We start from the raw sequence: 26,553 nt of genomic DNA, 5'->3' as shown, positions 1-26,553 counted from the left end.
CTCCCAGCTTCTCTTCCTGGGTAAACTGAGTCATGTGGCTATGGGCTCTCTCAGTTCCTGGTTCCTCCTTTGGCCTCTGAGCATCTTGGTTCCCATGTGCTCTCTTTGTTTCCTCTCTCTTCTCTTCCTCTATTGCTCCCTTACCTTCCTTCTACCCCCTCCCCCATGGTCCATCAGTCTGCTGACCCGGTTCAGCCTGGACTCTTCCAGATGACTCTGGCTGTTGTCTCCCTCATATCTACAATAAAGCCTTCTCCTTAACCATCACCTTGGAGCAGTTATGTGTTCATTCTCATTCACTGGGCAGCCCAGGCTGACCTCCAATTCTCCACCACGCCCCCCAAGTGGCTAGGATTTCAGATGTATACCACCACACTTGGCTTCTAACGAGGCCTTAGTTTATTTTATTTATTTATTTATTTAATATATGCTGGTGATTGAACCAAGGCCTTGCACATATTAAGCAAGTGTTCTACTGCTGAGCTACATGTCCAGCTTGGTTTAACATTTTTGAACTAGCAGAAAAATTCAAGAGGCCTTTTAAAGTTAACTCATCCAATCCTTCAGAGAAAAAAAAATGCTTTCAGTCCATAATTCCTATGTGCAGGGAGGGCATATCTCTGTGCATCATGTTTCCATAAGAGGGGGCACATCTATGCTCTGATGGCACTTAGAACGTAGGCAGGAATAGAAACACCCATGCGAGAACATCTTTAAAATAGCCGCACATTGGTACACATGCACAATGGAATTAGAACAATGAACTTATAGCATTTACACACAAAAAATGGACGGTCCTGAAGGTCATTATGTTAAGTGAAATTTATCAGATTCAGAAGGGGACAAACCACATTTTTCTCATATGTAAAATGAAGATTTAAATGTATATATATATATATATATAAATATATACACACAAATGGAGGGCATGAAAGTTCAGAAATTGGATGATGAGACGGGAGGAAGAACAGAGAAGGCAATGGAATATGGGCAGAAGGGGTTCTCTTTGGGGACAGGAGGGCCCCAGCAAGGTGGGAAGGATGGGACAGTACAAAAGAAGGTCAAGAAAGAAAAAAGTATTGGCCACATATGATCACTTGTGCCTGTAATCCCAGCACTGAGGAGGTTTGAGTTTGAGGCTGGCTTGAGGATAGACTGAAATTGTCTCAGAAAAAAAAAAAAGGAGAGAGAGAAACAACAACAAACAAAAACCCCAGAGTATAATGATTTATAGGTACAAAAAAGGTTGAAATGAAACCCATTTCTCTGTATGCTGACCAAAAAAATAAAATAAAATAAATATTTTGACCACGTTTATCAGAAGGCAGAGCTGGTAAAGTGATTGTTACATATATAGAATTAGAAAAAACTGGAGCCATAGGAATGTCTGGCAGAAAGTCAGCCTTCAAAAGAAGAGATGGGACGAGCCCAAACTGAAGGGAAAGGGCACATGGGTCCCTGATGATGAGTCACAGCCCTCATCAGGACCAAGACCTGCACAGATGGAGGACATGTTTGCTTCTTCAGTATCCTTAGACCTTGATTCCTCTGCTCAGACCCCAGCTCCACCTGGGACAACCAGGCTCAAGAGAGGGTCCAGGTTAGTGTGTATCAACCACTCAGTCACACTAGAGAGGGTGTGTTGTCCAAAGTCACAGACTGCCGAGTATTCTCTCCTCTCTATGAAGCTCTCCTTGCCATTGTCCTTAGATGCCATCAACCGGGGTCCAGTGGCAGTGCCTCTGACCAGCCAGAAGACTGGATTCTGGTCGTCCAATTCCAAGACAGGAGAGTGACAGGTGAGTGGTGGCTTTGTAGCTTCTTGTGAGTGTGCCAGAAGGCAGGCATGCAGAAAATGACTTCTCCAAGGTTGCAGTAGAGAAGACCCCACTACCCAGATCAGGAGGGTCTCAGAGGTCTGCTAGAAACTGGAGATTTAGATGGACACTGAGAGCCCAGCCATCTCTCCTCTAGCTTGTTTTGTCCCATGTCCTTGTCCTCAAGGCAAGACATCCACATAGTCCTTGTCAGTGTTCTCTGGGGGAAAGCAAAGGACAGCCATGAGACGCCGCACCCAGACGTCCCACCAGCCAGCCCGACTCAAGGGAACACCAGGCACAAAGCAGTGCCAATGCCACATCAAAGAGACATCTTCCAAGGCTGGAGTGACACAGGAACTTTCTTGGTCAAATAGGTTTTTTTGTTTTGCTAAGTAGAGCCTTAGTCTCTAGTACTCAATGTCTGCCTTCGCCAGTGGCAATCCCATGCCTTCCTCAGAGTAGCTCTTGTTCTAAGGGAGCAAGAGGAAGGGAAGGAAGAACTCAGGCAATGGGAAGGCATTTTCCCTTTGGTAGCTAAGTACCTGGAGCACACTCTACCGAGTCTGACCACGCTTGGAAAATTAGTGTGGTCGGGCCCATGTCCAGTTCTTGGGAAAGACCTCTCCCAAGCCCTTTCTCTTCTAGGGATTTGGTAGCATTTTATTACAGCTTAGACAACACTATTACCACCTCAGCCACCCCCGGCAACTCATCTTGGTTTGCACAAGCATCTGACTTGGACACATTTGTGCTTTCTTCCCCTTAACACGTTGTGTGTAAGTGTATTTGCATGCTTGTATGCATGTATGCAGGTGCGTGTGCACATGGGTGCCTGTGTGTGTGGCCAGAGGTTAGCCTTACATGTTGTTCTTCAGGTTCTATCTACCTTATCAGGGTCTTCCTCTGGCTTGGGGCTCACCAGATTCGACGGTCAGGGAGCCCCATGGATCTACCCATCTCTGCCTCTTCAGCATTGGGATTACAAGCACGTGCCACCATGTCCAGATTTTCAAAACCATCCTTTCTAGGGATCTAACTCAGGGCCTCCCACAAGCAAGGCAAACACTTTACCAACTGGGCTATTTCTTGAGCGTTTTTATACTTCCTAATTCCGTAAATTTGGGTGGGAAAGAGCCGTGGGTCTATACCTGTGGCTGGACCTACAGAAAATGATCAGATTGTAATGGCCACACAATCCCCTGAATGGTGATGAATGGGTATAAACAACAGTAGGGGGCAGGTTTTATCTTAACCATTAAAATCCCACTCTTCGTCTTTGCAGAGAAATGGGAAGCTCACTGTGGCAGCTTAAAGGGCGACTCTGCTGAGACAGAATAGCATGGATACGGATGCTCCCTGAGAACTCATGCCCTTTCATCTTTTCCCCGAGTTAGCCGATCTGCTGTCATCACCATGGCCACCCACAGACAGCTGCAATTCCCCTCACACAGAATAAAACCACATATTTCATCATGAGAAGCTGGGTGGGACCATAAACGTCTCTGAGTGTCTGGATGCGTCTGTGTTTAATTCAAAATTCACCACAATGGGCAGATACTAGGTTCTCTCAAAGTGCTCTGCAATGGGCAGATCATGAAGGTGAGGGTAAGCTCCTAACGTGATCTGAGAGTTCTGTGAATAGACTTTCCTCACACATACTGACACCCATGCGTCTCAATGGCTTCATACCTTTAGGGATATATATGAAATAATTTGTCCCTAATCATTTCATAAATGAATGCTTGGCAAAGATGGAGCAAAGCGCAACAGGATAAGCCTTGGTGGGTGATTTGACATGATTGTTTTTTTTCCAGTGAAAACCTGTTCATATGTGCATTTATTCCCGTGAGTGGACTGCACGTGGTCACAGAATGAACTCCAAGTCAGCTTTTCACTCAGGACCTTTCCTCTCCTTCCTGACGGTCCTAGAACAGGCAGCTCTATGTCTTGGCCACACGCAGGGGCTAGAAGATGCTGTGTCTCGGTACAGTAGAAATTGCACCTATCGGGATGAAGCTCTTTAGAGCAATGACCTAGAACAAGTCCTCCATCGTCACTCTGCAGAGTAGACCCCGGGTGGATGTCGGATTCAGGGTCCCTTCTGACCTTTTGTCGGGGCTCTTACCGTAAACATTCGGCTCTGACTTCACTCCTCTCCCTCTCTGGCAGAAGCTGCTTCTCATTATTGGGTTTGAAAGGTGAATCACCAGTCCTTGGTCTGGCTTTTCATATTTGGAGACTAATTCTTCTAGGTTTGGAAAGATCTGTCTTGGAACACCTTCCGCCGTCTGCAGAGACATTAAAAACGGTCACTCTTCATTGCGCAACTGTGGGCAAAAACCGCGACACTTCTTGCAACAGTGGTTTTTAGGGCTGCTTCCGAGAGTCGAGGAGCGGAAAGTACGAGGCTAGCCGCTCAGGCCCAGTGTTCTCACCCACCGCCTGTCATAGAGGTTCCTCATTCTGAAGAGGAACCTCGTGCCCCAGCTACTCTTTTTAAAGGGGACTTCTACTTTAAAGATCCCCAGTCACTGTATTAAGTGAGCCCCAACCGTGGCAATTTCTCTGGGGTGGTTCTTACTGTAGCTCCGCTGGGGTTCCCTGTCGGACTGTGTCGTGCTGCCGGCCTTCGCTGAGTTAGGGGACTCATGAGAGAAAATGCAAAATAATTGACCTGTAAGATGCGTGTGGACGCTCCACAGGGCGCAGATAAGAGAAACAAGTCCCAGTTTATACTGAGAGAAGGATGTCAGCGTGGCTTAGTGAAATCGGGCACTTGTTTTCCAGTTAGCAACTAGAAAGAAAAGAAAAATCCTCTTTTCTGATAGGACTTTACAGAAGGAATTTGAAAACAAAGAGTTTTCTTCCCCTGCTCTTTTGAATGTGGTTTTCTTGGTCATCACCATCGTGGTCCTATAGCCCTGTCATCGGCCAATAGATATGGCTGGAAGGTGGTTTTTTGAATTGCACACTTAACCTACAGGGTAGAGACATGAGTGCTTCAGCTCGGCGTGCATTTCCTTAACAGGGTCGCTTCAGCTCGAAGCATCACCTGCTGCAGGGCTGTAAATGCAAAGCCTTCCTCAGCCAAATGCTTCTCTGGATCTGAGTTATGTGCCATATGGAGAGCTCCCCATTTTGTTCATAAAAATGAACAAAAAGGACAAAACAGGTTCTGGGGGACTATCCAGAATTCCCCAATGTATACAAGAAAAGGGGAAGCACGGGTTTCAAAAGGGTCTGCTTTATAGAAGGCATTTTATTTCGAGGTAATTTCAGACAGACACAAAGTGGAAAATAGTAAAAGTAAAATTCCCATAAATTCTCCATGTATGTTCTATATAATATTTTATGTTTGCTTTCTTATTCTCTCTAAAATGTGTAAGCTTATAGATAGATAGATAGATAGATAGATAGATAGATAGATAGATAGATAGATATGTATTTTGCTCTATTTTTGAAACAAGGTTTCAAGTAGCCCAAGCTGGCCTCAAGTTCACTACATAGGTGAGGATGACCTTGAACTTCTGAACCTCCTGCTTCTACCTCTTAAGTGCTAGGCTTATGGGCATGAGCCACCATAACCAGTTTACATGTGTATATCCTTTTTAAAAATTGTTTTCAGTATTCAGTATTGGCATTCAATAGCCAGTTTGCTGTGATTTTCCCTGCAGAGGACCATTTCTCCCACTCAGCATCTTTTAGTTGCCTGTATTTCTTTATGTAGGGTTGAGGCCTCATGAGCTTTCCTCTGTCCACATTCCCATGTCTGTTGGTGTCAGACATGTTCAAGTCATGCTTAGGCAGCCATGTTAGTGAAAGTTTATGGGTACAAGTGACATTATGCAGTCTGAGTAGGTTATATTTATGTATTTAGGGGTGTGTGTGTGTGTGTGTGTGTGTGTGTGTGTGTGTGTGTAAGAGGGCCTGAAGGGAGGAAAGGGCAGGCACCATGATATAATTATATTATAGCCTCAAAGAAATATTCAAAAACATTTGAGGAGCTAAGTTGAAGGCATGATATTTCTTTAATTCTAAGTCCTTCAGTAGCCCAAAAGGCAAAGACATTGCACAATCATGTTATAATGACTAAAATGAGAAAATTAACTTTCATGAAGTACTAGTTACTAATCTTGTTTGAATTTTTTTTTCTTGTTTGAATTTTGAAACTAATTCAAATTTTACCAATTGCCTCAAGGATGTCCTCCACAGCAAAAGAAAAAAATAGATGCTTTAGTATTTTAGGGATCGTTGTAGGTTCTAATCTCTTTCGGATATTCACAGTTACATGAGCATATTGAAGATGTTTTTCAGAATGTATTTTAAGATCTTATGTTGGTAATTAAGAATTCCATTACATTTGTTATACTTACTTCTTAAAGAGTATAACTAAATTCAACAGAAGCAAAGAGATTTCTCTGTTGAGTGCACAGGAAACCAGAAAAACTAAAGGAGTCCCTGAAACTTCCATCTATGTAATGGCTCCTGTTCTGTTTTCCGGCAGCTGTGGACATGCTTGGCTTCCGCCCACCCGCCCTTCCCACTCCCACCCTCAGATGTTAGTATTACAACAGTTTTCAGTGGAGTCCAGGTCCATGTGTTTGACCTTCACGGGCACAGGCTTGGCTGCCTCCACAGTCTGGAGGAACAGCCGGGGTTACTGAAACGTGGAGCTCAACTCTAGTACTGGCCTCTTTCTCTCAGAGAAAAGTCAAGCTCACTGCTTATCAAACTTGAGGTGGCACTCCTGTTTTTGAAATCCTCCATGTGGTCACATCAAAGATTCAGGAGATGACCCCAGCTTTTCCCTAATTCCCACACTGGTTGTGTGGCAGTCTTTATGTACTCTTACCTGTATCTTGTAATATCCATGTTTCTCTCTGAAGATTCGGTAGGTGTAGACAAACTTTTTAAACCTATGGGAAAATGACTCTGTAAATCATAATGTTCTTATATACAAAACTCCATAGTGGCTGTCTTTATAGTTTAGACACAATGTGTTTTTCAGTCTTAGCTCCCAAGAGAAACTGACCATTACCAGACTCTTTCGTCTCAATTTGAAAGAAAAAGGAGTTTTGAAACACAGAACCTCTTGGAGATGATGGAGTGTGAACTCTAGCCGAGAGGATGAGGGGAAAGAATTGAAGGTCCTTGCTTACAACTTGACTTTTGTCAGGAAGTACAACTATTTCATAACCAGAATTCCACACAACCTGTTCTTCTATCAATCTCATCTCTTTCTCTAACTCACTGAGTTCACAATTCCTTGACCCATGGACTTTCCAGTCCATCAGTTTCTCCTCTTCACTGTTTTCACTTACACACTTTCAACTCCTTCCTTGACTGTTCTGGTTAATTTTTTTGTCACCTGAACACAAACTAGGGTCATCTGAAAAGAGGAAACCTCAATTAAGAAAATGCTTTTATCAGACTGGCCTGTATGAAAGTCTGTGGGGCCTTTTCTTGGTTCTTGATCGATGTAGGGGGGCAGACCCACTACGAGCTGTGCCATCTGGGCAGGTTCTATCAAGTGTAAAAAAGACAGCTGAAGTTGGTTTAAAAACACAAAGGAGAAACATTATTATTCCTTTTGTGACAACAAAAGAAACTCACTTAGGATAGTCATTCATCTTGGTGCTGACTGGTTTGTCTCTCTATTGCAAGTCCCTGGAAGAAAAGTTCCCAGTAACCCTGACACAGTGACCCTTACCTCAAAACGTTTAGCCTCAGTGACCACCTTGTTCTGATGTGACTAACTGATTTTTTGGCTTCTATAACCTGCTTGTACAGAACTCAAGGTCTTCTTGCGGTTTCACCTTTAAAACCCTCCCCTCACTCCCCTTCTCATGGCAGTCTGAAGTTTGGCTCAGAAATTGTTATCCTGCTAGCCGTTTTAATGAATGGGACTAATTATAATCCAGATCAAGTCTGTAGTCTTTTCCCAGGAGTACATTTTTATTTCTCTGACTTATGCTGATGTATATTTTATAAAAATTCTTTAAAGTTTCAAGGGTGCATTCTTTTATTACAAGAATGATTGTGTCTCAATATTTAAAATAGTATTACAAAGTAACTTCTTCTAGTATTTACCGCCGTAGGAGAAGGTCATTTCACTGTGATTCCCTAGAGGGGGGAAGGTAGGTTATTTATCACGTGCACTCGCACACACACACACTCATCTCTAATAACCATTGTTTTTCCATATCCCATGTGAATTCACTGCTCTATGCATGAATATATCAGATGTTGCGGTTAAAAAAAAAAGGTAGCGAAACATGAGCCTAAGAGCAAGTCAGGAAGCAGCTTTCTTCCATGGTTCCTGCCTCTGCTCCTGCTTGGGTTCGCGCCCTGAATTCCCTCAATGACGGGCTGAGATCTGGACATGCAAGCCAAATAAACTATTTTCTCCCAAAGTTGCTTTTGGTCATGGTATTTGTCACTGCAGTAGAAAACAAACTAATAGATTTATCCTGCTTAGATTACTTACCCATCATTATCAACATTTCCTTTAATACTCAGGTGATATACATATATGTATGTATGTATGTATATATGTGTATGTATGTATGATTTATGCGAATGTTAAGGAAGTATAGCCTAATTCAATGGTTTGATTTACAAACTTCAATTTTATGATTTCTTTGGTTTATGTAGTATGAAAATAGTATGTGTCAGTAGAAATTACAGTTCAGATCTTGAGATTTTAATCAATACGCGATTTCCGTCTTGTACCAGGCTTTTTCTTTTGGGCCACCAACCAGCTTCCAAATCATGACACAGAGACTTCTTATTAGTTATGAATGCTTGGCCTTATCTTGTGCTTGTCCCACTAGCTCTTATGACTTAACCTGTTTCTCTTCAACTATGTTTTTGTCTCAGGGCTTTTTAACCTTCGTTTCCTTCTGTATATCTTACTTTCACTGCTTCTTGTGTCCGGCTGACTGGCAGCTGTCTGGCTTCTGGCCCTGGGCATGTCCCTCTCTTTCTCTCTCTTCTCCTCTCTTCTCTCTTCTCCTTGAGCCTAGAGTTCTCCTCCTATTTATTCTCTCTGCCTGCCAGCCCCACCTATCCCTCTCCTGTCTAGCTATTGGCTATTCAGCTTTTTATTAGACCAATCAGGTGCCTTAAGCAGGCAAGGTGAAAAAATGCAACACATCTTTACATAATTAAACAAATGCAACACAAACAAATGTAACAACCCTTACATCATTCATTAAACAAACGCAGCACAAACAAATGTAACACACCTTTACACAATTAAAATGATATTCCACCACACAAACAAATGTAACACATCTTTACCTAGTTAAAATAATATTTTACAACATTTTCCCCTTTTTGTCTAAATAAAAAGGTAAGATGACTTCAACATAGTAACACTATATACAATAAGAATAATTATCAAGTAAGAATTACATTTACAACATCCAGTCCATTTGTATTTGGCAAATCCAGAAAAAAATACTTCATTATATTTCCTATCTTGGTGAGTCCAAAGTTTTGTAGCTAATTTACCTTCTATCATAACTATGGAAAACTGTAACTATAACTATCTAGTCTTCAATTTCATCAAAGACTCCAGAAGGATATAATACTACCTGAATAAATAGGAAGGGCAGTGTAAGTCACTTCCAAAACTATAGAAATGACAGTCATCTGGCTGCCTGGACAGTCACCAAAGGTTCCTCTATAATATTGGGGCATTCATCTTCAGTCTATAGGCCTAGACTATCTGGCAGACTCTTCTATGAAGCAGGAATTTTAAAGGACTGTCCCACTTAGTCTTGGCAAAGTTCAGCAGTCACTTTCCTGTGTGTCCTGCAGAATGTCTGGCAGACTTTTCTATGAAGCAGGAATTTTAAAGGACTGTCCTGCCTTATTTTGGCAAAGTTCAGCAGTCTTTTTCCTTTGTGTCCTGCTTGTCCAGTTTGCACAGCATACTGTCAGCAGTCAAGGCAAAACATTGGGCAGATTTGTCTCATTGTCATGAAAAGTCTTAGGTTATTAAACATCTTAAATGCCATATTTTGTAAGCCTTTGATGTGTTTGACAATCACCTATCTATCTAAAATATATCTTTCTATGATCTTGAAAACATACCTAACATGACTATAAGTTTGATTATAGATGACAAATAATCTGCATTTCTTAATTATACATTGCATTTTAAAATAAGCTGCATAAGCACAATACCTTAAACAAGAATAGAAACACACACACACACACACACACACACACACACACACACACACATATATAGTATAACAAAAATAACTTTCAATTTGTATCAATATACCAATATATTTGAGGTTAATAGTGGTGTAGACCAAGCTGGCCCAGAACTCAACAGAGATCCCCTCATCTCTGCTCCACAAATTCTGAGATTAAAGTCATGTGCCACCATGACCAGCTTCTGTGGTGATAGTTTATTTGTGCTGAAATGTGATGATATTTTATTTGTATGTTAATAAATAAAGTTTGCCTGGAGATCAGAGGTAATAGCAAGCCATTAACACAAAAGTCAGGCAGTGATAGCACACACCCTTAATCCGATCACTTGGCAGGCAGGATCTCTGTGTGTTCAAGGACACACTAGGAAACAGCCAAGCTGGTGACACATGCCTTTAATTCCAGTACCAACCATAGAGACCTGGAGGTCTGTACAGACAGGCAATGACAAGGAAGTGAGGTAGCTGGGCTAAGAGCCAAGGAGAGGGCAGAACAGCAAGGCAACAAAGGCACAGGTTAGATAGGAAGTAGCCCCTTTTTGGTAGCTGCAGAGCTGGAGAGGTGAGGTTGGTGGCTATCACTATTTCCCTGATCACTAAGGCTTTCACCCCTATATTTGGCCCCGCATTTCTTATTTAATAAGACCATTTAGAAATTCATCTACAAGCTTCACTTAAGCTCTTTTTTGTTTGTTTGTTTGTTTGTTTGTTTGTTTGTTTCAAGACAGGGTCTCTCTGTCCTGGAACTTGCTCTGTAGACCAGGCTGGCCTAGAACTCCGAGATCCACCTGCCTCTGCCTCCTGCCTGACTCACTCAAATTCTTAATGGTTCCAGGGAATCAATTATTTTCCTGTGTTCCTCAGACACAATTTTCTTTCTTGTCCTTTCTTCTTAAACCCATTCTCTCCCTTTTTAAAAAAATTATGTGTATGTGTGTTTTGCTTGTGTGTATGTTTGTGCACCACATACCTGTCTGGTGCCTTAGGTGGCCAGTGCTCTCAGTTGTTGAGTGGAGGGAGAAAGACTCTTTTTTTTAAGATGAGAGACTTTATAGGTTTTACTTTCCAATTACATTTTATTTTTGTCAGAGTAATACATGCATGCAGTTTAAAAGGTCAAGTGTAAAATTCATTACCAAATGTTACAGTTCCCTGTCTAGTTTTCCATCCTCATCACCGGGCACTGCTCCTCGGCCAGTCCTTCCTGTCCCTCTTAGTTTCTTTTTATGTTTTCCCTGTTTCAAAATCTCGTACAAAGACTTCTGTTAACGGCTTTCTCCTTTTTAAGTGTTATCTAGTATATTTGGTTTTGTCAATGAGGGTTTATCTTTTGTGTACTTCTGCCTCTTCTTCCTGTCTCTGCTCTCTCTTCTTGGCAATCACATAATTTTTAGGTAAATTAATAGTAAGTGTTAGCATTACCGTGACATTATACATACTGTTTACAGTCTACCTAGACAATGTACCGTGATTTTTGTTTCCCTGTGGAACAACATTCTGCTTTCCTTATAATAGAGAGAGAGTCCTACTCTCTCCTGATTGTTCCCATGTCTCAGTGAAGTAATCACCAGTGAGAAATGGGAGAAGACTGGAGCACTCAGGGGAGAACCCTAGCCTTCTAACACGTGCTCACCAGTGTCCCTTCCCAGATAGTGCCACGCCTATCACTGCCACACCCAACACTGCCACACCCATCGCTGCCATGCTTGTATCACTGCCAGGCTCGCACATATCAAAGCCTGCAACTCAAATACTCTGCCATCGTCACTGTAGACAAAGCTGTGTATTTAGCTCTCCAAAGCAAGTTCCTACTTTCCCTTTTCAAGGACACAGCTCCAGTCATTCTCTGACATCACTACTCAAGAGCCTGCGTGGTCCTTTTATAAACTGTGAGTCAGATCATGTCATTCCTCCGCACACACAGAGTCTAAGCTTAGAATAGTCAGACCAATTTTAGAGAAGTGGAAGTTTGGAGTGTATGTGTCTGGAGGAAGGTCCTGTCTCCACAGCTCTAAGGCTTCTTACAAAGTCGATGAGGAGCTGGTTCCAAAGAGAAAGGTATTAACAGCACAGACTAGCTCAGGTGTACCCCTGTGCACGAGTGTGTGTGTGTGTGTGTGTGTGTGTGTGTGTGTGTGTGTGTGTGTGTGTGTGTGCGTGCACACGTGCACATGCACATGTGTGTGATGGCTTGATGGACAGCTCTGCCATAGCAGATTAGTGAGGGAAGGGACCACGAGCAGCATCATTTCCATGTGGAAACACATAAACTTGGATCGCTGCTCCATACTCTAACAACTCCATTTTGGAAAAAAAAAAAATTAAACTTTGGAGAAATAACTACAAATTAACATCTTAAATAACCTCAAAGTAAAAAAGACTTTTTTTTTCAATTGTAAAAATTTTTACAATTTTACAATTTTACAATTTTTCAATTGTAAAAATTTCAAGCTACAAAACAGAGTAATGTGTTGGTTTGTTTAATTAAAGCTTCTATTTATCAAAATACACTGTTAACAAAGTGAAAATGTCCAGAGACTGGGAGAAGTCAATCACAGCACTAATGTACAATGAGGATACTAAGGCAAAAGAAGTGTCAATAAACACAGGAAGGACGGTTCATTTTGCTACCGACTAGAGCAATGCATAGTAAGCAACAGAGATGTCTCATCTCGCACGAGACTGGCAGAGCTGGAAGAATTTACCAATTACTGCAGGGTATAATGTCTTTGAGAACAATCTGATAAAATTTAGTAAAATTAAAAAATGTGTATTTTATGAGATAGCAATATTGAAACAAAGCAGATAATGCCAACATTTTATCATTTATTAAGAAGTAAAGATTTAGAGAAACCCTGTCTTGAAAAATCAACCAAAACAAAACAAAGCAAAAAAAAAAAAAAGTAAAGATTGGTGGTCCTCCACATTTAGTTCATTTAAAATACTTAACAGGGCAAGGCGTGGTGGCACGTGCCTTTAATCCCAGCACTCGGGAGGCAGAGGCAGGCAGATCTCTGTGAGTTCGAGGCCAGCCTGGTCTACAAAGTGAGTTCCAGGACAGCTAGGACTGTTACACAGAGAAAATCTGTCTTGGAAAAAAAAACCAAAAAAACTTAAAAGAGGGCTTAAAAGGGAGGGCTCAACAGTTAAGAGCAGTTGATGCTCTTACAGAGGACCCGGGTTCAGTTCCCAGCACACAATATAACTCACAATCATATGTTGTTCAGTTTCAAGGGATTTGATCTTTTCTGTTCTCTGTGGGCACCAGGCACATTCCTGGTGCATATACACACACGTGCAGACAAAAACTCAAACACTAAGAAAAAAGTTCATCTTTAAGGTAAAATAAAATATTAAAAATTCATGAATATAAAGCCAGGTGAAAGCATACAGTAATAAATTGCGTAATTATTTCTCCCGTGCTTAAATTAAATGATCACAATAACTACAAAATAGGGGTTAGGAAGACGGCTCCGGGGTTAAAGCACTTGCCACGCAAGTGTGAGGACTGGAGTTCGGATCCCCAGAAACCCATGAAATGCCAAGTGGTTGTGGCTGACTTCCTGTCTTTTCGGCCTCAGAAGGTACACCCAGGAGATTCCCAGAGTCAGCTGGCTGGTAAGTGAAGGGCTCTAACAAGCCCAAACATGGTGCTGGCAGGCTGCCCTTCCCATCTGCTTTCTTGTGCTAAGCCCCTGGATTCCCTTATTTGGCCACTTCCCCATTCCTGAGACTGACCACCAAGGTCCAGCTACCAACATTCCTTATTTGGCTACACTGACCAACATAGTCAATCAGAACTTACCAACTTACCCTGGCACGGGCTTCCCCTTTTTTCTCCTGCTGAGCTACTTGTTTCTGTTTCTGCCTGATTCAGATTCCACAACCTTGTCTATCTATCTCTTTTGCTTAATTAAGGATCTCTTGGTGTTGGAAACAGGGGTCCAGGTGTGATCTGCACCCAACCGTGCAGCAGTCCCTTCATTAAAACTAGTTTTATCTGTCAGCTCTGGGTTCGACTGAGAGAATCCACCTCTGAGAATAAGGTGAAAGAGCAATTCCTGAGGATTCCCTACACCAACCTCAGGCTTCCATGTGCTTCATAAATGTCTACACATCCTGCCCCCTCAACACACACACACACACACACACACACACACACACACACACACACACACACAGAGAGAGAGAGAGAGAGAGAGAGAGAGAGAGAGAGAGAGAGAGAGAACATCCTTCAAAATGATTTAAAACTCCATAAACCTAATATGTCCCTTTTAATTATGAAAAAAATGAAAGAAAATGGCTTTATTCAAATGCAAATTTTAAGACAAACACTAAGGAGGACAGAAGAAGGGATGGAGGGAGGGAAGGTCAAGGAAGGCAAGAGTGCTGAGAAGAAGAGGGAGGAAGAGGAGGTGCATCAGTGGCTTTAATGTTCACTGAGAATTTGCCTTTGTGTAGATTTTCAACTATTGAGTAGACTGTCAGCCAGTGAAAAGGTCTTTTACCTGTCTGTGGGATGGTAATGCAGGATCCCCCCAAAACTTTCTTGCTTATTCATCTTTAATAATCCTACCATATCTTCTTCAACTTTGGGAAGACCTTCCATGAACTGAGGCATAAATCTAATTAATCTTAACAATAAAAACCTGTAGTCAAATATCGGGGTAGTAACTTGAAAGTTCAGAGAAGCAGAGCAACCAGCTACCAGAAACTTCTAACCTCTATGAAATCTCAGACTGAATGGGGCAATCCTGTCTCTATGAATCCTCAGACTGAATGGGCTGGCAAGATCCTGTCTCCACCTCTCTAGTGCTGGGATCAAAGGCTTGAGCCTCCCAAGTGCTGGGATTAAAGGCAAGCACTACCACTGCCTGGCTCTGTTTCTCTTTAAGATTGATTCAATCTTGTGTAGCCCAGGGTAGCCTTGAACTCCTGATCTTCCTGCTTCCTCCTCCCAAGTGCTAGGATTAAAGATGTGTGCCACCACTGCCTGGCCTCTATGGTTAAGTAGCGGCTAGCTCTGCCCTCTGATCTCCAGGAAAGCTTTATTTGTTAGAATACAAACAAAATATCATACAACAATGAACATATTGAATTTTATAGGGATTAATATTTTTGTGTTGAAAACAAGTTACAGAAGAAAGAAAGAAAGGAAGGAAGGAAGGAAGGAAGGAAGGAAGGAAGGAAGGAGGGAGGGAGAGAGGGAAGGAGGGAGGGAGGGAGGGAGGGAGGAAGGAAGGAAGGAAGGAAGGAAGGAAGGAAGGAAGGAAGGAAGGAAGGGACAAGTTACAGATTTTGTTACATAACCCTCTAGTGATCTTGATGGGAGCCTTCTAGATTCCAGGCATTTCCTGACTGTTCCAATCTTTATATAAACCCAAAAACAAGACAGTTAAACATATGAAAAGAACTAAGCCCTGAGTAATCATAATTTTTCTCACCAAACTTTTGACATTCAGTATTTGGACAGCAAAGGTATACTTTAATTTATTTTGTTTGTTTGTTTGTTTGACTGAATACCCTTCTTCTATTTTGTGTATATTGTTTGTATACATGTCTACCTTTGGCTGAGCCTCATCAGAAGCACCAATTTCACTTGCCAAGGCCATAACACAAACCCAATATCCCATCTCTGGAAGAAATGTCTGTCTGTACTAAGCCCCCTAAAGGAATAAACTATGTATAGTGTTGATTCCCACATTCTCATTTTACTTGGGTCTTTGACTAGCACAAAATCCAAATATATCTTGGAGTGTAGATGAATTATTGCAATTTTATTAAAAATTACTGTACTTATAGTTACAGTTTCACACTTGCATTTTCTTTTTTAGATTAAATAATCACAGATGACGAAGCAAAAATGCTTTCTTTATATATGTATGTGTAGATGTGTCCATTTAAAAAATTCTTTATGGGTTGGGGATTTAGCTCAGAGTGCATGCGTAGCAAGTGCAAGGCCCTGGGTTCGGTCCTCAGCTCTGGAAAATAAAATAAAATAAATAAAAAATAAAAAATTCTTTACAGTAATGTAGTCAATACCAGTTTGCTTTCATCTGATATAAATATCAGAAAATAGCCATGATTTTGCCTCAATTATTATGCCAGATTTCTTTCTCATAATAAAGTCCAGCAGGACCATAGTCATCTTCATGTCCTATAATATAGGATGTTGGCTGGGTACCTTAATGCCATTTGTTGATTAAACCACATTACATTACTTCCATTATTACTTTCCTAACTTCTGATGACTTAGACTCTTTCAGGGGTCTCCCCTGGCCTTGCTGTGTCACTACGGAACTCTTTTAAGTCTATTCCACACATAGCTTCCTAAATAATATTTTACAATTATCAATCCAATATAGAGGCGAAAACTCAGAGCTGGGAGAAGGAAGAAAGCTAGAGAAGAGGAGAGATGGGAAGGGCCAGAAAGAGTGTGGGTGACAAACCCCAAGCAAGGAGAGGTAAAAACCAGAACAAGGGAGTGCAAGTATTAGTAAGATCAACAAAGGAAACCCAGCTCAGTGGGTAGAATGCTCGCCTGAGGCCCTGAGCTCTGTCTACAGTATAACATAAGCTCAGGTGCTGGTACACCTGTAATTCTGGTACTTGGAAGGCCAAGGCAGGACTATTGCCATGAATTTGATATCAGTCTAAGCTAGAGTGTGAGACTCCCTGAATAAAAAATTAAATGGATAGATAAATAAATAAATAAACAAATTCCACAGACACAAGCAATACATACACCCATATACACATACACAGGAGTCTGATATTCTGAGTTACAGTGAGCACATACCCAGAACGTAAGTAGGTAGATAAGTAAGCACAGATAGAGAGATGATAGATAGATAGATAGATAGATAGATAGATAGATAGATAGATAGATGATAGGTGGATGGGTGGATGGATGGATGGATGGATGGATGGATGGATGGATGGATGGACGGACAGACAGATAGATAGATATCAAACCACATTGTTTAAAACCCTCCCTGATTCTTACTATTTTTTAATAAAAGTAGAAGCCCTTATTGCTGTGGGATGGTCTGTATGGCAAATGTGTTGCTCTGATTGGTCAATAAATAAAACACTGATTGACCATTGGCTAGGCAGGAAGTATAGGCGGGACAAGGAGGAGAATAAAGCTGGGAAGTGGAAGGCTGAGTCAGAGAGACACTGCCAGCCGCCACGATGACAAACAGCATGTGAAGATGTCGGTAAGCCACAAGCCATGTGGCAAGGTATAGATGAATAGAAATGGATTAATTTAAGCTGTAAGAACAGTTAGCAAGAAGCCTGCCACGGCCATACAGTTTGTAACCAATATAAGTCTCTGTGTTTACTTGGTCGGGTCTGAACGGCTGTGGGACTGACAGGTGAGAGAGATTTGTCCTGACTGTGGGCCAGGCAGGAAAACTCTAGCTACACCTTATAGTAGCCAAGGACTACACAATCCACAAATCAAACTTCACTTTTTGCCCTTTTCTATGCTCCAGACATACCACCCTTCTTATTATGCTCTAAATACATCCACAAGATCTCAAATCAGAACCTGGGAGTTTTTTCCCTCACACACCAGGTAGACTTCCTTCTCCATTTCATCTGAGTGTCAGATTTCAGATGTTCAGAGGGGTCCCCAAACCACTAGTCACTTTCCACACTCTATTTTCTTCCCTTTCCCCCCTTGTACTTCATATACACTTTTAACCGTATTATAATTACTACAATCGTTATTTGTTTATTTGAGACAGTGTCTTACTATGTAGCTCCGGATGACCTGTAACTTACTATGTAGACTAGGCTGGCTTCAAACTGATAGAGATCTGTCTGTCTCTGTCTCCCAAGTCCCAGGATTAAAGGTGTGCACCACCACACCCAGCAACTTCAACCTTTATTTTTCTCTGTACTCCTGTCCTGGGAAGTTGGAATAGAGCTTACCCACCGTAGGTCTTTCTGGCAACCAATCCCCGTCCTGAGGCTATTGTGGTGATATGGTTCTCCCAATATATTGTGCACCTTAATAAACTTATCTGGGGTCAGAGAACAGAACAGCCGCCAGATAGATATAGAGGCCAGAAAATGGTGGCACACACACCTTTAATCTTAGCATTCCGGAGGCAGAGATCTGTCTGGATCTCTGTGAGTTCAGTGCCACACTGGAAACAGCCAGGCATAGTGACACGTGCCTTTAATCCCAGGAAGTGATGGTCAGAAGCAGAAAGGTATATAAGGCGTGAGGCCCAGGAACTAGAGCCTGGTTAAGCTTTTAGGCTTTTGAGCAGCAGTTCAGCTGAGATTCATTTGGATGAGGACTCAGAGGAGGACTCCTCCTTCCAGTCTGAGGAAACAGGATAAGCTGAGGAACTGGCAATGTGATGTGGCTGTGGCTTGTTCTGCTTCTCTGATCTTCCAGCATTCACCCCAATATCTGGCTCCTGGTTTGTTTTTACTAATAAGACCTTCTAACAATTTGTGCTGCAGGCTATCTTGGAATCATTTTGTTAACATATAAAAGCCATTCATCACCCCCACAGAGATCCAACTTTTTATTATAAATCAAAACATCATACCTCCCTGCCTCCACTTCTCCATTTTCTCTGCTAAGTCATATTATTGAACTTGTGGTTAAAATAGTTGTGCTAAATGGTGAACCTGCTGCCTGGTACATAGTGAATGCTCAATACAAGATGACTCCTTTTTTGTGGCTTACAGCAATATTTTTAAATAAATACAGGTGTTTGTGGTAAGGACTAAAAATACATCAATTATTAACTTCTTTCAGCCAAGATGAAATAATGGGACCACATTTATGATCACTTCTCCTCAAAAAGCGCCCTCCCTCCATAAGTGGGAAAGGGTCCACGGAATTGCAGCCTTTAAACACTGGCTATTTCAGGACACTGATCCCCCAGAGAAAGGAAAGAAAAGCAGTCTTGCTACATTGGTTTCGGCTGGAAGGCATGTTTCCTGTGGCCTGGCAAGGACTGTGGTGACTCAGTGTAGGGGCATCTAATAGTTCCCCTAATGCGAAGAGGAACTGGAACTAAGCAAACTCCAAGGTACCCAGAGTTCACGGTCTGAAAGCACTTTTCTTCCTCGTTGAACAGGGGAGAACTGTGGTGATTGTTTGTGTTCTGACAAATAAAGCTTGCCTGCAGATCAGAGGGCAGAGCTAGCCACTAGTTAACCATAGAGGCAGGGCAGTGGTGGCTCACACCTTTAATCCCAGGACTAGGGAGGTGGAGACAGCAATATGAGGCAGGGGGGGAGACAGGAGCAGCCTCCCTTTTTGGTCTGAGGATTTGGTAGAGGTCAAAAGTCTCTTTAGTGGCAGGCTCCTTTACTTTTAACTCTGATCTTTCATCATTTATACCAATATTTGACTCCGGGTTTTATTAAGACCAATTAGAATTTGTGGAACAGAGAACATCTTGTATATCCATCAGTGGGCTATGCAGAAAGACAGCCCACCTCTACCCAGTAGGGGAACAGAACAGAAGTCACTCTGGAACCAAAGCTATTCTTGGTTCTAGTAAACCGTTAAAAGATAAGACCATTTCCAAATAACTTAGTGCCTCTTAGTACAAAGTTCAAGAATATTCGTGGGAACACTAAATGTTGACGCCAAAAGGTAAAATTCACTGTGTCTGGCACCTAATCAAAAATTTCCAGGCACAAATAAATACAGGAAATAAAATCAACAATGAGAAGAGGTAAGCCAGTAGTAAAAAGTTAATCAATAAAAATACACTCAGGAATGACAGGTAATAGGAGAAGACAAGGATAATAACACAATTCTATTGCAGATGTTTAAGAATCTGGAGGAAAGATGGAAATTTAAAGTGTGGATAATGGTGATACAAAGAGCAGTGAGATGAAAGTTCCTTAAGTAAAAGTCCACTGAGTCCAAAAAGAAGAATATACTAGATAGGTTTAGCAGCAGAATAAATATCACAGAAGAAAAGAAACTTTAGTACAAAGAAAATCAAAGAGAAAAAAAAAAACATTTGGAAAGCTGACCCTCTTGGCTTCACTTATTTTGAACTGTTTCACTGCAGCATAGGCTAGCCTTGGGAATGGTCACTTGTTGCTGAAGCATGAAGCACTATGTGTAGATCTCAACTGATTCATGTACAGTTTGTTCATGAGTATTTTGTCCCAGTCTGTGGTCAATGTCATGGAAAATCATGTTTGTAGTCAGCCTTTTAGTTTTCTTTTAACCAAGCTTCGAAATATCAGTGGAAGGAAATGGAACCTATTACAGGACCCCATGATGTCAAACAATTGTGAACTACATTTTTCCATGCCATGTTGGGAAACCCTGGAGAAGCCAAGGTAATAAATAAGCCATGTTTTGAGTCCCATCATTTAGATTAGAACGTGTGTCAGTGCAAGCTGGTGCTGTATTAATTTGTTGATGTGCATGACAAAATTCAAATGTCTAGACTTTTATGAAAGGCAAATTTTCAAATGTGTAAGTACAAAACTGTCAATTGTTCCAAATTATATTTAATCCAACAAATAGAATGCAAAATAAAAAATGAGAAATAACCTGGATGTTTGACTATATATAAATTATCATAATTCTAGTCAGCAAAATGCTACTCAGTCATGAGGGGATGATAGTGCCGGCTTTGTTGGGCCAGGGAGGTGGCCCAGTCAGTAAAGTGCTTCTGCACAAGCACGAGGAAGTGAGTTCAGATCCTCAGCACCCATGTGAAAGCCGAGCATGGCGCGGTGTGCCTATAGTCCCAGCATTGAGGAAGAGGAGACAGGAGAATCACTGAAGATGGCTGGCAAGCTAGTGTGGCCAAATCAGTAAGCTCCAGGATCAATGAATGAGAGATCCTGCCTCAAAAAATAAGATGGAGAGCAATTGAGGAAGATGCTTGACATTGACCTCTGGCCTCCACAGATACACACATATGCATATGTATATGCATACCATCCCCATACTAACATGTAAACACACACACAGAGAGAGAGAGAGAGAGAGAGAGAGAGAGAGAGAGAGAGAGAGAGAGAGAGAGAGAGAGAGAGAGAAAATCCGGCTAAAAATTATCATATATAGCCATTTGTTACATATACAATTGCAATATGTCCATGGCAAAGTTTGCTGATGTATGTGCTGAAAAGTGACTTCTGAATGTAGAGGGAAATGATTTCTGCTTTTGTTTTTGTTTTTATATTTGTTGATGGCTCTTTATGTTCTTTCTTTTCTCTCTTTCATTTTTGTCTCTCTCTCTCCTCACTCCCTTTTTTTCTTTTTTCTTTTTCTTGCCCTTATGACAAGATCTCACACTATATTCCAGACTGATCTAAAACTCACTGAGTAGCTCAGGCTGGCCCAAAACTCATGACAATCTTCCTACCTCTGGGAACATGGGAAAGAATCACTATGCCTAGCTTTAAATTTTATTGTGAGAATTATTTTAGTAATAGTAATTGTATTTTGGTAGTATGATTGCACTCAGAGTCTTGTGCATGCTAGTGAACTACACCCAGCACTTTGGTTTTTCTAAAAGGCATTTGCAAATGTCTTATGCACAATATAGACTGTTCAGCTTATTGCTTTTCTTTCTGAAATCTTTCCAAAAGTCTGGAAGTTGCAGCTTTGATGACAGAAAGTCATTGTCCCAATCCCCTCAATGCAGACATCACCTGCAGCCTCTCCATGGCTACAGAAAGTCTACCTTTCCCTTGATGGATTCTTTCCACGAGTGAATCATTTTCACCCCCTAATATCTACCCTATCTGGACTCTGTAGGTTGCAAAGGTTTCAATTTCCTCACTTTCAGAAAGTCACACTACACAGCCATTTCACACTCGGAGGTTTTCTAGCTCGCATGTGTTTGGGCGGTCAGATGCGGTTTCCTGTTTGTGTGTACGGTCAAGCTGCTAAGTAGAGGTTCTTTAAGGCTTTCCACCCTTTCCATTATTTCCTCCTGTCCTCCTCATCGTCTTCCTCCTTTTATTTATTTTTTTTAGCAGGATGTTATATAGCTCAGGCTAGCCTCAACTTATTGTGTAGCCAAATCTGGCCTTGAACTGCAGATCTTCTTGCCTCTCCCTCTCAAGGGCTGAAATTGATTCCAGGCACACATTACCATGCCTGGCTAAATGGTCCTTCCTTCCTTCCTCCCTCCCTCCCTCCCTCCTCCTTCCCTCCCTCCCTCCCTCTCTCCTTTGTCCTTTTCTTTCCTCCTTCCTTCCTTTTACTTTTTGGAATTTTGAGACAGGGCCTCACTCTATAGGCCAGGTTAGCAATCCAAGTTGCTAGGTTCCCAAGCCTGAGTCCCCACAAGCATGAGGCCACGGAGTCCCCATGGCCTCCCTCCTTTATCTCTAACTCCTCATACTTTCCTCGGTGGACCCACTGACAGCTCAGAAGTCCATATAGTGCAGCAAAGAAGGGGTTTGTCTCTGGCAAGCGGGATGGCAAGATTCTGGATAGGAGAGCACAACCCAGGCTCAGGTTCCCCGCTTGGGCACTTTATAACATAGTTCTGAGGCAACTACCCTGAACGTGTTTCAGTGGCCCTGGGGACATTGGTAAAGTCAAGACGTGGGATATTATATAAACAGTTGGATGGCGCATACTTGTAGCCACAACATTTAAGAGGCGGAGACAGGTCAGTTTCTGTGATTTTTGAGACCAGTCTGAGCTACATAGTGAATTCAAAGCCAGCTTGGACTTGGTGAAACCCTGTCTCGAGAGACAAAAAACTAATAACAAACAAGAGCAGTTGTTTTTTTTTTTCCCCTCCTAAAATAGGGATGACATTAGTTACTACAAGGATCTTTGCAAAGGGACATTTCCTCCAGTACTTGTCACTGTGCTCCAGGGCTTAGGCCCATGCTTGGAACCTAAAGAAATTCAGTACGCGCTTGCTGAATGAGTAAAAGAAGGTTCTGTTCTGTTCATCCTCCAAGACTCAGTATCGACGTGAGACTTTCTGCTCCCCATGGATCGGTCATTCTTTGCTATCAGCTCCCACAGTGCACCATGAGGCTCTAATCATCACAGCCATCGCATGCACCACAGGGTCCACTGACTTCTGAATTTCCTCTGCTATGCTCTGGCCTGTGTTGAAGGCATCAGCTGGGGATCTAGCACAGTGCTTGGCCTATGAGAGACTTTAAATAATGGTGATAATAAGCTTTCATCAAGTCTACGATGAGGTCACTAGGGTCATTTTGTCTGAGCACACATGACATCTCATCTGCTCTTCTGTGACATGGGTGAGGACATGAGACGTCCTTCTGTGACCTGGGCAGCGAGGAGGGTGACACTTGATATCTGAAGGTGCTCAGCAAATATTTATTCATTTATTCCTTTCTCATTTGACTTGGTTCTTTTTTAACAAGTCTAAGTGACCTTTGCTTTAGATGGACATATCAGCTGGGTTGACACACCTCAGGGAAGCTGAGAATAAATGTCAAGTTTAAAGAGAATCTCAGTGTAGACCACGTACCCTGGGATACTGGCCAAGATCTGTCCAGTCTCAAGGATGTCCCTTGCATTTTTGTCTATTGCCATGTACTCCACCATAAGTAGCTCTTACCATCTCCCATCCAGAGGTGCAATGGTCTAACACTAATTTTAGTACTTTTGAGGAACCCACCTGACTCCCTTTTGAAGGCAGGAGTGATTATGCTATATTGTTAAAAATAAGTTTCTGCTTACTGTAGGAGCTGAGTTGCTCTCTGTTTCCGGGAACCTGACATTCCCTAACCCATGACTTTGACTTGTTTTTAAGAATACCCTGATCCTCCCCGACCCTCATTGACCCTTCCCTGAACTTTTCCCAATCACGGTGACCATGGTCACCATCATCATGCTGATCACATGATATTTTTGTCTAGTGGGTAGCTGTTCCAGCTTTGACCTGGAAATGCCACCCCTAGTGAGGCTTCCTGTAAGTGCCAGGCCTACCTATAACCTGCCCCTGAGGGGGAGCCTAGACCGGAGCCCTTAAGGCCCGCGATCTGGATATGCTGGCTTTCTTGGTTCCTTGTGATCCTGTATGCTGGGTAGTAGACTGAGCAGAGTTCTCCAGAGAACACTGCTGGACTGCACTTCACCTCTCCCAGATCCTGTAACCAACCCCTTTACTGGCTGTAAGTTACCCCAAAATAAACCTCCTTTTTAACTAAATGGAGTTGCCTTAATAAATCCCCCAATAGTTTTGATTTGTTTTTAGTTTTTGGTGGGTTTTTTTTTATTTCCTTATTGCCCTATCTTCTCTCTTCTGTAGAACTACTCATGATTTTGCTCCTTAAAGGGACCCAAGAAATGGATTCACGGCTGCTCTCTTTAACCTGACTTAGGAGGCAGTCACTAGCCAGCTCTTGGGTGTATCCCAATTAAAAAAAATCAAGCTTGCTTTAAATTTGGCTCCAATTGTGATAGTGGTCTTATTCTCCACGTTGAAGACCTTATCAGTTTGAAGTTCCAAATCCCAGCACTTGCCACTCATCTGCTCAGTATGGCCCCGGTTCTGGTGAAGGCCCCCTTGGCTGTATCACATAGTGGCAGATGACATCATGCAGAGGGAGAGATCACATGGAAAGCCAGTAAACCAGAACAGGCATCAGCAGAAGGGCCAGTCTTCTTCTCCTTCTCCTTCTCCTCCTCCTCCTCCTCCTCCTCCTCCTCCTCCTCCTCCTCCTCCTTCTCCTTCTTCTTTTTCAACCACCCATTTAGGAAGAACTAACCCAGAGTCCCCCAAGATCTTTCCAAGGGTAATAGTTCCAATACCTATGGTCTCCCTTTGTTCCAGCTCTTAGCATCAATACATAGGGACCATGCCTCTGACACATGAAACCACAGGTGGACACACCAAAAACAAACAAACACCTGAATATCACTTTTAGCTTAAAAAGCTAAGATGTACTTAATGCTCTCTCTCTCACACCCATTTGTCTAGGCACCATTTAAAGAAACAAAGATCTCTGTGTAACAATTAGTAATGACAATCACTTTTGCCTTCTTAACTTTCTCCAAAACTCCAAGAAGCACAAGAGCCCTCTCCTCCAGTGACAGTTCTTTGTTCACCCAGACTTCAGTCAAGCTCCTAAACATCCTAGGCCCACCTGTGCATTTCCCGACACAATTCAGCTTTATCAAAGAATCCTGCTCCAATAATATCTGAGCACCCCCAGTATCTCATCAGATTCTTCCGTCAGCCACCATCCCTCAGATGGTATTCTAATCACAGTGGCCTTGACTCAGCTAAAATACTGGGGTCCTTTTAGCTAGCATTTCCCTTCTCTCTGACATTTCCTCTTAGTGCTTTTCCATGTTCTGACCCCCATCCTGCTCCTTGCTAGGATTTCCTACCTGTTCACACCGAATTCAGAGTTTAGCCCACTCTCTCTCCCCGACTGAAGTCACCATTGCATCGATCACAACACCTGTCAAGAGGGCCCTTAACAAAGTCCTCCTCAATGTCTGTAACGGACGTGGTAAAAGATTTGGTGTTTCTCTGTTTCTTCATCTAGAAAATGATAATAACGTCTGCTTGCCTCGAAAGGCCACAAAAAGCATAAAAAGAAAACAAAGAAATGCTGCTTATCAAGTCCTTTACCAACCTGACAAAGTACGAAATATTAGCACTTTAAATATTGCAAGTGAATGCAGCCAAGCAGCCTTTCAGGCTGAAATATTATAGAGGGCCCCCCTACCCTTCTCCACATCAAATAGAGACATCTCATTTTCCTTCCCCACCATCCCCATTTCTACTGTCTCGGTCTGCTCATGTGGCATCCACCACTGGAAGGGAAAGGCAGGCAGAAGAGCTGGGTAGGCACATCTTTCTAGCCTCTCCTGGCCATGCCTGGTTCTTCAGCATTGCAAAGTAGAATGAGATACAACTCCCTGAGTATATGGCTGCCATCAGGGTTCAACTCATGACGACAAGGTTACTCACGAGACACAGAGGCACAGGACTCCTGGCACGGACTCGCTGTCTCTTATCAGAAAGTTGCCATCCAGCCCTCCCTTGAGGAGCAGGGTTTCACACTCTCTCTTGGTCAGCTGGCCATGGTAGTAAGGCAGATCCATGGAGGGCTAAGTTATGCTTTAGCTGCCCTGGCAACCTGAGATCAAGTCCCAGGCCAGGCTGTGGCTCTGAAGAGGGAAGTGGAGAGAGTAGAGAAAGGGAAATGTCCTTTCTTCCAGTGTTGTCCAAACAAGATGAGATTGCTCTGTGGGTTCAGTCAGCTTTACAAGACTCAGGAAATGAGAAGGGAGGGGTGACGAAGTGACCAAGACATTTCAGCCTAGGGGTGGCTGGCTTAAATATGACTCACAGAAGCGGGTGAGCGTCTTTCCAGCTCAGTACTGTGTGTGGCTGCAGCAGCAACACTAGATTCAAGCCCCCTGGTCCAGGTTACAGGGTGTCTCCCCCCAGTTTTCATCCCTTCTGGCTATCAGTGTGCTCTCTGAGGAGCATACTACTGACCCTGCTATCCTGGATACATATATTCTTCTGTGGCTT

The 26,553-nt window shown here is 42.5% G+C and overlaps 1 protein-coding gene across 1 annotated transcript; it reads right to left on the bottom strand.

Moving 5' to 3' along the window:
- Positions 1 to 394: 394 nt before the first annotated feature.
- On the bottom strand, positions 395 to 26,234 carry Sh2d1b (SH2 domain containing 1B). The gene is made up of 4 exons (XM_052736618.1): positions 25,984 to 26,234; positions 6,673 to 6,736; positions 3,946 to 4,108; positions 395 to 2,037 (listed from the first exon to the last, which is right to left on the bottom strand). The coding sequence occupies exons 1-4, from the start codon at positions 26,115 to 26,117 to the stop codon at positions 2,000 to 2,002; spliced, it is 399 nt and encodes a 132-aa protein (XP_052592578.1). The 5' UTR covers positions 26,118 to 26,234; the 3' UTR covers positions 395 to 1,999.
- Between the last annotated feature and the right edge of the window lie 319 nt (positions 26,235 to 26,553).

Source organism: Peromyscus californicus, unplaced genomic scaffold (assembly GCF_007827085.1).
Source record: "Peromyscus californicus insignis strain IS unplaced genomic scaffold, ASM782708v3 Scaffold_14__1_contigs__length_90479793_seg_2, whole genome shotgun sequence".
Taxonomy (NCBI): Eukaryota; Metazoa; Chordata; class Mammalia; order Rodentia; family Cricetidae; genus Peromyscus; species Peromyscus californicus.
Note: the sequence above shows the minus strand (reverse complement) of the source record. Positions and strands in the feature narration are given on the sequence as shown.